Here is a 15164-nt window from a genome sequence, read left to right as displayed (position 1 = left end):
TATTGAACTTTGAATGTAGAATCATGCAGCGGTAATTCCTTTATCTCAAATGATTTATTAAAACAATATCTAACAACAGTAGTGGGTATCTTACAACATAAAAATGTCAATGTCTCCTGAATTTTACTGCTGGGAGAGAGCTGAGAGAAGAGACAGGAAGCAAGACAAATGCTGAATTTACTTTCATTCAGGGGCATTAAAGTGCAAAAATCTGCTAAATTTCAGTAGTGCTACTTTAATATTAAGTATTTCAAAACCACATGAAGCTTTGCATAAACTCAATATTGTAAATAAAAGATCAAACATGCGCAAATTTCTGGGTTATTTTTTAATATCTGAGTATAATGTGTACATTTTGTCTGCTAACTGAAATAAAAGGCATTCAAACACACACACACGCACACATGCACACCACACACAGATCAGTCATTTACAATCAAGTAAACACATTTAATTCCAAAGACCGATAAATCATCCATCAAAATAATTAAAGTGAGCGATACACAGTACATTCATTTTAAATCAAAAAGCAATCATTGCAGTACACGAGGGCTAAAAATCAGTAGGAGCACAACTTTTTTGGACATGCACAATCAAAGGTTAAAAAAAAACTTTAGGTAAAAAATGAAAAATAAAACCAGAATTAACTCAGCATTAACATACTGAACATGCACATACACTTTCACACTCACCAATGCTCCTTCAAGCACATATTGCAGAGAATACAGTTGGATTTGCATGTTCATATGATTTGTTTAATCCTGATTATAGTTGAAATAGTGGTGAAAATTTTCAAAGGAAAAAAGGAAACTCATTGTCTCTATTGTATTGCTTTTAAGCAAAATAATATGTATACAAAACAAAATTAAATGAAAATGTGACAAGGCAAAACACAGCTTTGTTGTTTTGATCTTCAGAAATTAGTGCGCAGATGATCAGTTCATTTTCTTCATTCTTCTTGATTAAAGTTCAGTTTATAAAGTATCCACTAGGTGGCAGCGCTTCATCTGTTAAACAGTTTTCTGCAATCCACACTCTGAACCTGTAAGGAGTGAGTGGGGTAAAAATACTTCATTTCCTTGCATCCACAGTAGTGAAGGTCACACCATCTGCTGAGTCCAGCATGGATCTGTGGGGTCTATTTTCTTGTCTTAAAACATCTATAGTCAGCACTAAATGCTGTGTTGCATCAACAATAACTTTTCAGGGATTATATTTTTACTCATGTGTGCTCCCAGTCCTCTGGTATGTTGCATTCAGTGAATATACTTAAATGTTGTGTTTTGTACCAGAGCACCACAGCCAATGACTCAGGCTGTTTTTTTGTTTGTTTGTTTTTGTTTGTTTTTTTTTTTCTAAGGCGGCATCTAAAAATACAGTACATAGTCTTTGACTTATAATTTCTACTTCCACAGCAGAAATCTTGGGATCCACAACACCACAGGAAGCAAGCGATATTCTGTGTGTTACAAGTTTTAAAAAGTCTAGATCCTACCATGCGGGAGATGAATCCTGTCAAAAATCTTAGTTTTGATTTTTTTTTTTTTTTTTTTTTCCTTGTTTGATGGTTTTTTTGTTTGTTTTTTAGCATTTCACTCCATTTTATTTCCCATCACGCTACGTTTTCAGTCTGTTTTACATGCCCATGTCCAGTAGAGGTCAATGCTCTCAATGGAATGCAAATCACCCATAATTCCTAATAAAGGAGGAAACAAATGAGCAGCAAAGCCATTTAGGCTGAAATAAGGGATTCTCCAACAAATTATCTCTAATATTTGTCAGATTTTTTTCCTCAGCCTTAACATATCCCTCAAACAAAACAAAGTGATGACGATTTGTAAATAAACAAATGGAATACAGATTTTGCAGGGATGCTATGAACAATAACTTCCAGCGAGTTATGAGACTTAATTATGCTTATTTGTTTCTGACATAACTGAGACAATATCCAAGCACACAAAATGCACATGCAGAGTCATGACAATGTTTTTTTTTTAAAAATATACCCCCCCAAAAAAGGAAATTGTCATGAGGCTTCATGCTGATGGTTATGTCTTCAACAGAAAGGAATCCCAGCAGATATGTTGAATGGACTAGACTTCATACACAAACACACTCACTACCATTCATACACTAATGTTGGAGAAGCTCCCATGCAAGGCCGTGGCCTGCTCACCAGCAGTGGTTTGGGATCCAAAGTCTGGCTCAAGGACACTTTGACATGCTATTAGGAGGGGAAAAGAAACCATGAGTACATCTCGATCACCATCAAACCAACCCAACATCCTGAGCTCCTGTCATTCTCTTTAAACATGCAGCAGACTGACTCCAGAGGCATACATTATTGGCCGTTAAATGAGCTTCATAAAAAAAAAATTAAAGAAAATTTAAAAAAGGTATACTGGAAGACAGTTTCTTTTCATGCATTTAGTCCAGGCATTGTGGGTTTTCACAAAGTGCAGAAAACAATTTTTCATGATGTAAGTTGACACTTGGCGCTTTGCTTCTAAGTAGACGGTACATTCTTAAAGGTCCAGTGTGCAGAATGTTGAAAACACCTACAGGATCAAAGTGCAAAATATAACCAAATTTAGGATCGCCCTCCCCCATTTCCATAGGTTTATTCAAAAGTGTAACTTCAAATTGCATATAAAACATAATGATTGTAATTCAACTTGACTCAACTTGGGTTTGGTTTGCCCCCTCTGGGTTACTGTAGTAGCATAGTGTAACATGTTGGAGGGATGGAACAGTGGTCTTGGATATGCTTATAATGTAAAGACAATTATTTTCATTTCACACTAATGTAAATTCTTAAAAGTTAATCCATAATTCTCTGAAATCTATGTGACAGGACATGAGGGATTCAAACCTTAATCCCAATTAAATGAGGGAATTTCAGCCAACAGACTGCCATAAATGTTACACACTGGAACTTTGAAGAGGTTTTGTAGCTACATTAATACAGTACTGTGAATTTTATTGGATATTTCATATACATTTCATAAGGGACAATTAACAACTGAAGCTACTTTATGTGGGAATTTTTCTGAAGCTTGAACTCAGCAGACATACTAAACAAGTCCCTTAGTACAATAGTACTAATTGCTGTAACAGTAGGTTTATTTTTATTGTGGTTATCTGAAATCTATGTGACAGGACATAAGGGATTAAAACTTTAATCCTGGTCATTTAAGACCCTGGACTTCATAACAACAATCCCACACAAAAATGAGAGGGTTTAGAAATGCAGCAAAAACAGCAGTATGGAGTTACTGGGCCCACATTTTAACAGCTCAGGACCCAGAAGTGATTTGAACATTTTAAGCCCCAGTTAGACTTTTTTCCTTTTCTGGCTGATCTGAGACTCTTTACTCCTGTGCACAACAACCCAGTCTTCACAGCTGTCTGTCTTTACCCCATATCATTAAGGGGGGAAGACTGTTATATGAATAGTCGCTGAGGAGGGTCAAGGAGGTGTAACAGAACAACTGAGCTGGTTTAAGATGATCTGTTAGTGCTAGCTTCTTTGCTCATTCCCCTTTTAGGTATCCATTTGCATTACCACCCATCCCTCTGCTCCTTTCTCTTTGCCTCCCACCCCCTAAAGTTCCTTCGGCACCTTCAGCACCTGACCGATGGTTGGACCAACCATCTTCAGGCCCTTCATGGAAACGCAGCCTTAAGGTATTATGGATGACCAAGCGCTCCACAATGAAGGAGGCACAGAACCACGGCACAGCGTACTCGGCCGTGATCAATCCCATGAAGTTGTAGCGGAACTCTGAGTAGTCCCAGGGGCAGGCGTTGAACTGGCGTAGAAGCAGCCCCGTGCCAAACTCCCACAGGTACGTCCATAAAGTGTAGATGATGCAGCGCAACAACACCGGGCAGCGGCCACGCAGCTTCAGGTACATCCACTCCACAATGAGGATGCAGGTGCCGTAGATGAAGAGCGCCCACACACTGGTCACACCAGGGAACTTCCAGTTGCAGTTGACCACAAACTCCCAGGCTGCGGTGAACATTACTTCGCAGAAGTAGCCATGGATGGCGTAAAGGTACCAGCGTGAGAGCGCTGTTAGAGGAACAGGTGCCTCTGAGGTTTCCAAGGTCACCATCATTCCTCTGGTTTTCACACGGCCTTTCTGTCTACAATGAGATGATGCAGATCTAAAGAGAAGAGAAAAAGTGAAGATGTAAGAATGCTTGATACTGGCTATCTGATATCAGCTCTTGCAATTGTATAGCTAAGACCCTCAATTCAATCAAATCCAAGACTGTCCAATGAATGACCAATTTCTCTCTTCATACTGGGAGAGTAAAACAGCTTTTGTTTAACTCATCCCAGCAGACATTAAATGTGGCATATGCTATCTATAACAGGCAGCCATCCTTAACTGCACTTACAGACTATTTAGAGCCATTAGTTAACCTTACATAATGCCTTTTAACTGCAGGGAGAAGATGCAAAGGAATATGTCAATAAAACACAAGAAAATGATGGAATTTTCACACAGATAAACCCAGCAGGTTTGAAAGCTTATGAAGGAACAATCATAAATACTCTCTGATTTTTCTACTATAGCCATTCATTGTGTTTAGCGTTAATAGTTTTAGCATTTAATTAAGTTAAAGCAAGCAAGCAAGTAGTGCAGTGTAAGATAGTCTGGCTCAAGGATCAAGAAAGGTGGACGGTAGGCAGACTTAACAAGACTTTTATAATTCTCTGAGGTGAGCATTTTATTTCCAACCTTCTCCATCTGTTGTACACTTAGGAAACATCATAGCAGAGAGAAGTCAAAATGTTGTAGCTACAAAACCCGTTCAAAACATATCACCTCTTAAGTCCCCAGAGCCCAAAATCTAACTGCTTATATACACAACAAGACTGCACCATCACCAAAAGGCCAAATTATACAGTAACCTTAATTCAAACAAATCTAACAATAATTAACTAATTAAAAAAAACTCATAACAAAATTAAAACAATACCACTTCTAATACATTACTCCAAAATTAGTCAAACATACTTTTCCAAATTTCCACTTGGTTTTACCTAAGGATATAGTCTACGATGTCACCAACACCTGAAGTCAGGAAGTGCTGAGCTGTTCACTCCCAAACACCAATCCTGTAAGGCAGGTCTAAACAAACAAGTCTTAACATTACGTATGAGCAAAGAGACAAAAGACCTCACACTGAACATGCAACTCAATAGAAAAAATTTATCAAATCTTCACTGTGTGTTTGCTTTAGTCCCATTTTGACAACTGTAACATAATACCAACACAAACAAACCTGCTGCGGTAAGTGTAGGAAGTCTACAATGCTAATGGTAAGCTAAAGCAAGTGTAGCAAATGTAAAATAAGGGTTAATGAAGACAACATGTGTAAGGTGTGTAGTAAGGATCGAGTGGTAAGTAGATGAATTCTAATAGATTCTGCATTTGTTGCATGCACATGTAAAAGTCACTATTTCCTGTTGCAGTCTGGGCAAATCAGCAATGGCTGACATCTTCAGGATAACAGTTGTAATTGCATCTGGTTGAACAATAGTTTAACCAAGCTGTAGTTAAATTAAGGGGAAGGCAATTAAATGTTACTTGACATTGAAAATTTTAATTAAAGACTGCAGGGCTGCAAAGTACTGAAACTTTATAACCTTCTTTAAGTTGGTGCTATTTACTGACTGACAGCTTTTTTTTTTTTTGTAAGGTATACCAAAGCTTTGTCATCTGACTGCCCACATCATGTGCTCTTTTTCCAACTCCTGCAGCTTGACACACACTTTGTGCTTTGGTATCAGGTATCAGAGGGCCCACACAGGGTTGGATTCTTCTGCTACTCTATTTAACACACTGCATTTCCAATAAGAAATCTAAATAAATAAATAAAAACGGTACCACATCAACAAGTTCAAAGACCAAATGCTTGAGCCTATATTTTACTATTGAATGCCTCCAGAGGAAACTGTGTCATAGTTGTAACGATTGAACAATAGATCATAACCGCTCTATAAAATACTAGCTCAGAGAGGTTAGCAGTACAAAAGCTTGTTTGAAGAACAAAGGCTGAATTTTTTTTTTTTTTTTTTTGGCTCTTTCTGTCTTCAAAGGCTGGCTGAGACCCAAAGAGTGTCCACGGGGATTAGCACATGTCTGCCAAACAAGGAACAAGGGTTTCATGTGAGGAACTGGGCCACAGTGATGGACCAACTGACCTCCTTAAACCCACTTACTCCATCTATTCACTGGCTTCCTAGGAAGCGCTCTACCTTCTATCGAAGTAGGACTGGGTCAAACTTTGTTTTAACCACAGTAGAAAAAATCCTGCACCTGCTATGGTGTGAAATTATCTAATGCATTAGAACATCTAAGGTTAGTTCCCTATTACTGATAAAAACATGTTAAACTGACTCTTATCTGATCTGTTTCCAAACAGAAAATAATCGTAAACTAATCTGGTCATTTTTTTTAATTTTAAGGATCTAGCTTCTTTGCTCTAAGTTAAGCTAATAATGCTAAATCAGAGTGGCAGCATAGCGGGTAAAGTAGTCGACAAACTGTAAAGCCAACTGTTAAATTAACTTAATTTCCTCTGTCCATGCATCGAAGCAAGACAAGAAAAATACTGAGCCCCACATTACCTCTGATCTGCTCACTCGTGTAGGTGTGTGGATGATGAAGAGATACGCTGCATGTGTAGACTTAAAAGGTGAGTGCTTTGAGTGGCCAACAAGACCTGAAAACTGCTGTATAAATTGAGTCCATTCAGCATTCAATGGCCACTAGCTAAAGCATCACATTCATCACACAGACGTGAGAGTAGTATTGATCTTAGCTGTGATTTATCAGCATAAAACTGCATTTTCTGTCAAGTCGCCTGACACATTCCCAATTAACCTGGAGGAGGAAGGGGAAGGAAATGAAGCCTGCCTGGTTTAGTGGTAAGAAAACTTGCACATGCTTGCTAAACATCAGACATGCAATGTCAGGCTCAGTCTGCTTTTCCAGTACGTTTACAGTCCACTTGCTCAAGTAGTGTTTTCATGTTATAAGTGCAGTGGAATGCCCCTTCCAGATGAATTTATTGGCTGCTCTATAGATAGTGTAATTGACTAATAACATCTTTCCTTTTTTTTTTTTTTTTTTTTTTTGCATCTTTCTTGCTGCATTTTACAGCTATTTCAAAAGTAGCATAGATGTAATATGACCATAACATCAAACTGTGCTTTCAATGAGTATTTCTTTGGCATCAAACCAGTGATGGATAGATCAAAGCACCCTACATTTCTCACCCTGGAGTCACATGCCTTTATTCTCTTCCCACACGTTTTCTTCACACCATTTATTCAGCATCCACACGCCTACAAATCTGCTAATGAAAAAGCTTTCGATTGTAATATCAAGCTGTGTACCACTCGATTTCCAACCCAAAGCGTTATGAATATGCTCGGGGGTGGAAGAAGAAGGTTTGACATGAGCCCTGGTGTGATGCAAGTGATTTTTCTGTAATCTTGCTGGATTACACTAATTTATTCTTTAATACACAAGCACAATTAATAGCCATTTAAATAGAAGTAAGGCTAGATTGACTGGAAAATTTAGAAGGTTCATGCAGAAAGAAATGAGAGAGACTTTCCTCTAACTAATCTCTTAATTTTTAGGCAATAAAAAGATTTAAGTTTTAATGTTCATCATCCATAAACATACCTCTAATTTTCTCTGTCCTTAATGTCTGTACATTAAGAATATTTGGCAGCCAGTCATAATCTTTGTAACGCATTAATAAAGGCCAGATTACACTGAAAATCTTTGCTTTGCATTTACTGAGCAGTGAAGTGTCTTTGCACATTAGTACATATATCATCATGTCAGTGTTATAACAGGGCAAAAAAAGTTTCGGACATCCTTAGAAAGGCTGACAGAAAAAGTGAGCCGACACAGCATATTTATGTTTTAATAATTTGAACTTGCAGAAAGCAAAGGGAAATTAATAAGGGTTCAAATGTACGATTTAAAAAACAGCTGTATAAATTCAAAGCAGGAGGACCCTTTAAATATTCTCAACCATTTATTACCATTATTATATACAATGGTCAAAAAATCCCGAGTTTTTTGGATTACTGGCTCCAAGTCCCATCTCTTGGCAAAATCCACAAAAATCACAATTCCTGTTGAAATTTCCAACTTTTGAAAACTTGTGGAACATTCACAAGATTTGATGTAAAATAAAGTGAAATAAAATCTATATAAAGTCACCATTTTCTTATAAAAACATGTTATATTATTGTTACAATTCACATAAAATGAACAAGAACTTGCAATTTGCCTGTTTGCTGACACTTTTTACCGAATTCGAGAGGCTGTGTCAAAAATTCCTAAAGTCTCTGGCTTGGAGTTATAGCTAAGAGGCTGCTGTGTTATAAGTTAAATGTTGTTATACCTTGACCTTTGTTTTTTGTTTTTTTTGCTCCTTCTTAACACATTTCTGTTGTTTATGCAGACAGTAGGAAGCCTACACAAAATTAGGGGACAGATTTCAGTAATGACACAAATAAAGGTCCCTGGTTGAACACAGATGGGGTTTCTGTAATAATCGCATATGGATGATATGGTAAGCATCCTAAAAGTCTAAGATGGCAGGATACCCCTGCCTAACCCTAACCTTATTCAGGCTAGATCATTAATTTCTTGCCTCAACATCACACAATTCACATACTGCATGGTAATTTATTTGCTGTTGTTGCAGCTGCTGCAGGATTTCCCCCACCACCCTAGCAACTCTCTCATTGATCAGCATGGCTCTTGCCAGCTCCTGCTGCGGTGACCCGCTTCACCGCTGCACTTTATTGAACCCTGCAACAGAGCATCAGTTTGATGGGGATCAGAATGGCAGGTCTGACAGAGCAGTCTGCATTGTAAACTTCAGGATGATGACGATGATGTGAAGACACAAACAAAACAGGCAGGTTACCCTCTGAAATGACAGAAGGTGAAGCCTAACCACAAAGAACCAGGGATTTGTCTGGGAGTACAGAAGGTAGATACTTTGTGCTTTTAAAAGGAAACAGACAGGAAGAGAGTGAGTGTGTGAGAACAAGCTTTTCACTGAGTGCTAGGAGCCAGGTTTGTCAGACACTTGGACAGCAGGCAAATAAAAAAAATTGAGGAGGAAACAAACTGGTGCAGGAGTAAGGTAAGGTGTCGACAGTGCATCAAGAGATGTAAACTGAACTGATCAGACACCAGACATGCTGAGGACTTCACAATGCAGCATAATCCCAGTTTGTGTGGCTGCGGTGATCCCCGGCCTATGCAGACTTTTTGGAAGGTCACTTTGGGAAGCTGCAGCGTCATACAGAAACCAGCAGTGCAGTTGTCCAATGTACCTTAACTCCAATGTTACCAATGTGACCCAACCACCGCCTCATCTCCAGTAATGGAAAATGCAAGAGCAAGAAATATGACCTTGTAGTTCTAATAATGAAAATAGACTGTACTGTGCATTTAGAGCTAATATCCCAGAGTCATTAAAAGATTAGCAATGACATGGTTAGCCGACAAAATTAGCCACTAGCGCTAAAAAAAAGTCTTTAAAAAAGTGATTTTTCTATTTAAAATCATAAAAAACAAGGATTTTTGGGATTTTAGCTGTTAATAAGATAAAAAACTAAAACCATAAAATGAATGAATGAATGAATGAATGAATGAATGAATGAATGAATGAATGAATGAATGAAGTTACAACTGGCAAATGTACAGCTTCAGTAAACCCTCATATAAAGCAGATTTAATTTCTTTTCTCTTTCATCTTGCTCATTTTCTGACTTCAAAATAGTTATTTTTTTTTACCTCTGTTGTTTTATTTATGTGATTTTTGCTCAAAGTGAAAAAAAAACAGGAATATTCCATCAACTTCTGATAACTTTTTATAATTTTTTTTCCAGTTAAGAAAGCAGACCATTTTGTTTCATCTTCTATCCCTTGTATACATTTTCAATGAGCTGCTCAGTTTATCACCAAAATAAGCACCTGAGCAATGCAAGCATATGCAATATGCTAGTTCTTTTTTTCCATTGGCCCAGAATAGCATGCTCCATGCAGCTGCATACCATGCAAGATTAGGTGGCCGGTGCCAGCTACAACCATGTATAATATTATGTTCATTCATGCAAGAGTTCTAAGTTGTTAAATGTACAATAACTAGCCACTTAGTTAAGTCTGTTCAATTGCTGGTTAACACAAGTAGGTAATTAGCCAATCATGGCAGCTACTCCTTGTATTTAGTCCTGTAGACATGGTCAAGATGACTTATTGAAGTTCAAACTGAGCATCATAATGAGGAAGAAAGGGGATTTAAGTGATTTTGAACATAATCTGGTTGTTGGTACCAGACAGACTGGTTTTCAGAAACCTCTGATCTACTTGGATTTTCATACAAAACCATCTCTAGGGTTTACAGAGAATATCCAGTGAGCAGCAGCTTTCTGGACCAAAAATCTTTTGTGGTGTAATGGTGTGGGGGGTATTCTCTTGGCACACTTTGGGCCCCTTTATACACCACAGCCTACCTGAGTATTGTTGCTGACCTTGTCCATCCCTTTACAGTCACAATTCTGATTGTGATGGCTACTTCCAGGATAACTAGCAAGGTGTACCTAATAAAGTGCCTGGTGAGTGTTAACTGAGTAAATGGTGTGTGTATAGGAATAAAGATTTCTGAAGAAACAACAGCATTGGTCCTATAATACAGTGGTTGTATTTTTACTTTAGACCAAGACAAACCATGGAGATATTCGGACAAATGATACAACAACCAGATATAGATTTGTTACCATCTGCAGTTTCTCTTAAATATTTTAAGATTCTGCCTGCTTTTCATGGGCAAACTTAATTCCTAGTTTCCACCTCTGACATGCAAAGTATCACAAAGAAGTAGGGCCTCAGAGTTGGATAGACGCCATAAGAGCTGACACTAAAAGCCCTGCGCAGCACAGCCAACAGAGTCTCATATATCTTTATGGTAGGCATCCTTTCTATATCTGCAAGGTGAAAGCCTGAACAACAGAAGCAGAGCGATGGGGGAGGAGGGATCTATGTAAACAGAGAGGTAAGAGCAGCTCTCTGAGGGTTTCATATCCAAAAGGCTTTATTGATCTGCAAGAAATAAAATTCTGAGCCAGGGATGCATGGTGCTGTGTTGGTTAGTGCTACTGCCTTAAAGCAAGACAGTTCCTGGTTTGAATCTTGGCTGGAAACCTTTCTGTAGGGCGTGCATGTTCACCCTAGGCACGGTTTCTTTAGCTATGCTGCAATTGGTGATTCTATATTGATCCTAAGAGAGAGTGTTTTGTTTTCCATGATTATTTGCTGATAATTTGATGGACTTTCCAGGTGTATCCCATGTCTAAACTGATTAAAGTTAGGATGTACTCCCATCCCCCTGAATGAGAAAAAAACAGGTATAGAAAATACATGGATTATAAATTTAAAGTTGTCAGAGATTGTAACCAATGGTCAAGTGTAGAAGATGGTTCTTCAGAAGCTTTAATCTAACCAGATAACCTACCAAAAGGTGTAATATCACACAATTAAATATACTGGATCTGAATTTAGATGCCAGGTCTGCAATTCAAATCTGAACTGGAATAATCTTTGAAGCTTATTTTAACAGTCTTCTTTGATTAAACCAACTTATTTACTTTTCTGTGCACAAAATCCCTGAAAGCTTAAAGCTCTAAAAAGCCTATAAAGTAATTACAAATCTGTGGTTTGAGCACAGCTGTATTAGGCTCATTAGTTTTGCCAAAGGCAAAATACTATCTATTATTTTAACTATTAATGATGTCTGTTTTTTTTTTTATTTTATTTTTTTTTTAGGAATTTATGACACCCTGAAAAGATTCTTGGGTGTTGGTCCACTGCGTCATGGATCAAAAGTGCAAACAGTCATCTGAATGCTGGCACATAAAGGCGGGCAGACTGCAGGAAGACATTCATCGAGCTGGTCTCAACTGTACGCATGAAAAGTGACAGAAATAGCTGAGGAGCGTCAAGAATGAAACTGGAGAGCTTGACATAGAAGTGAGTTTAACTGCTACTCCCTTCTCACCTCTGTGCAGATGGGGTTTCCCAAATCCTCTGACCATCCAGTCAACATCTTCATTAAACAATATTTTATATAAATAAAACATGGTTGTTTTAACCTTCAAGTTGTACAGATTCATGCAGCAAATAGGGACAATGTTTAGTTATCCTGAAAGAGGTGCTAATTTGTAACTCTGAATTTTAATATTTTCTGTTGAATTAAGCTCCAAGAGGGCATTTCATCCTATAACAATGTCTCTTCTCTCCAACCTGGAAGCTTGCTCGTGTATCCCCTTATCACCAATAAATACAACTTAATACATCTTCTCTTCTCCCCCTTTCTAACCTCACTATTTATCACAGTCCTATCAGCTCTTGTGCTCTTAGCCAATCCAAAGAAACTGCAGCTAAATCTTCTGTCCTGAATAGCTCACTGGTCATGCCTAGTAGATTAAAACTGTTGGAGCAGCTACAGAGAAAGAAGATTTATCAAGATGGTCAACATTGGTGACAAGAGAAATACCTTTAATGGAGGGATGCATGGGAATGTTAATCAGCTATCAGACAAAGAAGCTTTATAACCAAATCTGTGACAATGCATAATTGATGCTGGCTGTGGTGCAAAGTTTTGTAGCAAAAGATCTACAATGAACAAAAGGAGCTGAGCTACTACAATGAAGAAAATGAAAAAGTGAACATTTTTGCTACTTTTTTTTATAAATCAGATGGCACAATATATCATATTCCATAAGGTAGATACTGAAGTGAGATGAACAAGATTTAAGAAACAAATAAACTTCTCATTCCTCTTTAGTTGATCATTTAATGACAAATTGTCTTAAAATTATTCTAACTTTATCTTTGCAGCGTCACATTGAAAATTCTTGTGATCTGTGATAAAACTGTAAAAGCCAATTTAAAATTCACTGTGATTCAGGGCCAGGAAACAGTTTTTGATGAAGCATCTTTACGGAGGAAGAAAAAACCTGCACAAATACAGAAATAACATCAATACCGCTTCACTGCAAAAAATGTAGCTCTTCTGTCCACACAGCTGAGGGATGTGATCTGTTTTTACAAGTGTTTCTATTATGGGGTCATTTTGGGATGCCCTGCTGTGGAGGCTGTTGCTTGGGTTATAAATAGGCTGAGGGGGGATATAGGCTACAGAGGCGGCAGTAGGGATTATCTCACCCCAAATGATAATGAACTGCAGGATTTATATGGCATGAATCATTGACAGATTTCAGAAGGGGGGAAAAAATCCTCCATATGGCGCCAGGTTTCTGCAAAACGCATCCGCATATGTGACAATGTTGCAGGAAAGAAGTCATGACAGGGATCAATAGTCTCTCTACGTGAGCTGAACGGGCTGTAATTACGCTATCTTGTCCCAGGAAAGTAGAGGCCAGTGCGCAGGCCCGGCTGCTGGGACTCCGCTGCAGCATCATGCAAGCTGAGCAGTGCGGCAGCAGATATCCTTCACAAATTACAATTCAGGAGGGGACCTGAACTTCCACCTCCGAGAGGGGTTTCGAAACTCTTAAATATCCTGTAAAAGGCTCGCTGTAATAAGGATTTATGCGTTTCTGCATCTTACATCGTTGTCCCAGTTGTCTATATTTTAATAAGTGCAGCAGCGCAACTGTGCATACAACGCGCACAAAAACACAACGAATGTCGCGTGTTCAAACATCAAAGCTCAGTTTGTTTTCTTTGCATTAATTATAGAGTCATGAATTTGGTACACTGTTTAGAAAGAAAACACTACACAGTAGCTAAGTTGTTTGCAAAAAGGATTCAATTAGGCAAAATAAATCCTTTAACGCACGCTGTGGTCATTCATCCTACATCCTAACATGTTGACTACATGTAGCTGAGCCAACTCCAACAGACCGACATGAACCATCGCTATCGGTGCTGGTTTGTATTCCTTTTTCGTTCTCTCTTTTCTTTTTTACCTTCAGACTGAGCTCTGCGGTGTCTCCCACAGCGCAGAGGCCGGCGGATCCGACACATCCCTCGGTGAGTTTGTCCCGGATGACTCGGCGTCAAGTCTGCTGCTTGTCCTCTGTCTCCCCCCCGGCTTCTCCTCCACGGTGTCTCTAATCGCCTATGGAGATCCGCACACTTTACTTCACTGCAGCAGCGGCGGCACCAGCGGCACATGCCCAGACAGACTCGTGCAGTTCTTGCATCTTTGGTTAACCATTTCTACTCCGCAGCTTAGAGCGCAGGCATCCAGACTGCTTGGCAGGAGAGGGCTACAAGTGTGGCGCAAGTTATGTCATCCAGTTTGGTCATTGTTGTTAGAAGAACATACACGGCTGTCCAACATTTGTGGTCCCTGCTCCCTGTTGAGACTTTTGATCTCAAACTTTCAGGGATATGATGGGAATGTGCATTCCGTTTGCAAACTTTGAAGCACCACTTAGGAAGGATATGCATTAATGGTTTGAAGAAATTTAGACCTTCAAACATGCAAAGACACCGGCAAAAGCAGTGCAGGGCTACTTTGTTTATAATATAGGCCAAAAACAGGAAATAATTCAATTCTGATACAATACAGCTGTGTGTTGAAGTGTTTGTGGCCGTTAGGTTTGTCTTCAATAAGTAAACTGCTGCTTAACTGAACCAAAGTAAAAGATTCTCGTCTTTAATCTTGAACAACTCCCGGGTTGTTTCTACACTATGTCAGTGCCCATATGTGAGACAGTATAGACCATTTTTACAGATGCAGTCATTTACTTGAAGCATGCAAAGTCCAATGGCTGGCACTGCAAGGTGAGTGGGGATGTAGAGGGTATAGCTGTTCAATCAGCGTTGCTGCATGTTGCTGAATCCAAGCAGACTTGATAGTTTAATCTGTTCTGCTCTGACCTTCAGGTAAAGTCTAATCTAGCCTTTTATTGCATGTATTGTACTTATATGCTCGTTCTAAAAGATGTTTATAGGAGGAGGCAAGGAAAAAGTGCATTAAGTGAACATTATATGGTATCTGCACTGCACAGAGCAGATAAATTACTCAATACCAAAAGCCAGACTGTTTAAAGTCATTACACCTGATGATGT

At 38.7% G+C, this 15164-nt stretch overlaps 1 protein-coding gene across 2 annotated transcripts; it reads right to left on the bottom strand.

Annotated features, from left to right (window-relative positions):
- Positions 1-313: 313 nt before the first annotated feature.
- tmem229b (transmembrane protein 229B) lies at positions 314-14656 on the bottom strand. Of its 2 annotated transcripts, none has more exons than XM_041971670.1 (2): positions 14054-14656; positions 314-4173 (listed from the first exon to the last, which is right to left on the bottom strand). In XM_041971670.1, exon 2 carries the CDS (start codon positions 4122-4124, stop codon positions 3534-3536), a length of 591 nt encoding a protein of 196 aa, XP_041827604.1. In that variant the 5' UTR covers positions 4125-4173; positions 14054-14656; the 3' UTR covers positions 314-3533. The 2 variants fall into 2 exon arrangements, with proteins under 2 accessions (XP_041827604.1, XP_041827605.1); XM_041971671.1 differs by lacking the exon at positions 14054-14656 and adding an exon at positions 6650-7008.
- Between the last annotated feature and the right edge of the window lie 508 nt (positions 14657-15164).

This window comes from Melanotaenia boesemani, chromosome 20 (genome assembly GCF_017639745.1).
Source record: "Melanotaenia boesemani isolate fMelBoe1 chromosome 20, fMelBoe1.pri, whole genome shotgun sequence".
In the NCBI taxonomy this organism is placed as follows: Eukaryota; Metazoa; Chordata; class Actinopteri; order Atheriniformes; family Melanotaeniidae; genus Melanotaenia; species Melanotaenia boesemani.
Note: the sequence above shows the minus strand (reverse complement) of the source record. Positions and strands in the feature narration are given on the sequence as shown.

Excerpts from the sequence above, each read along its gene's own strand:
- tmem229b (XM_041971670.1), bottom strand. The coding sequence starts at position 4,124 with ATGATGGTGACCTTGGAAACCTCAGAGGCACCTGTTCCTCTAACAGCG.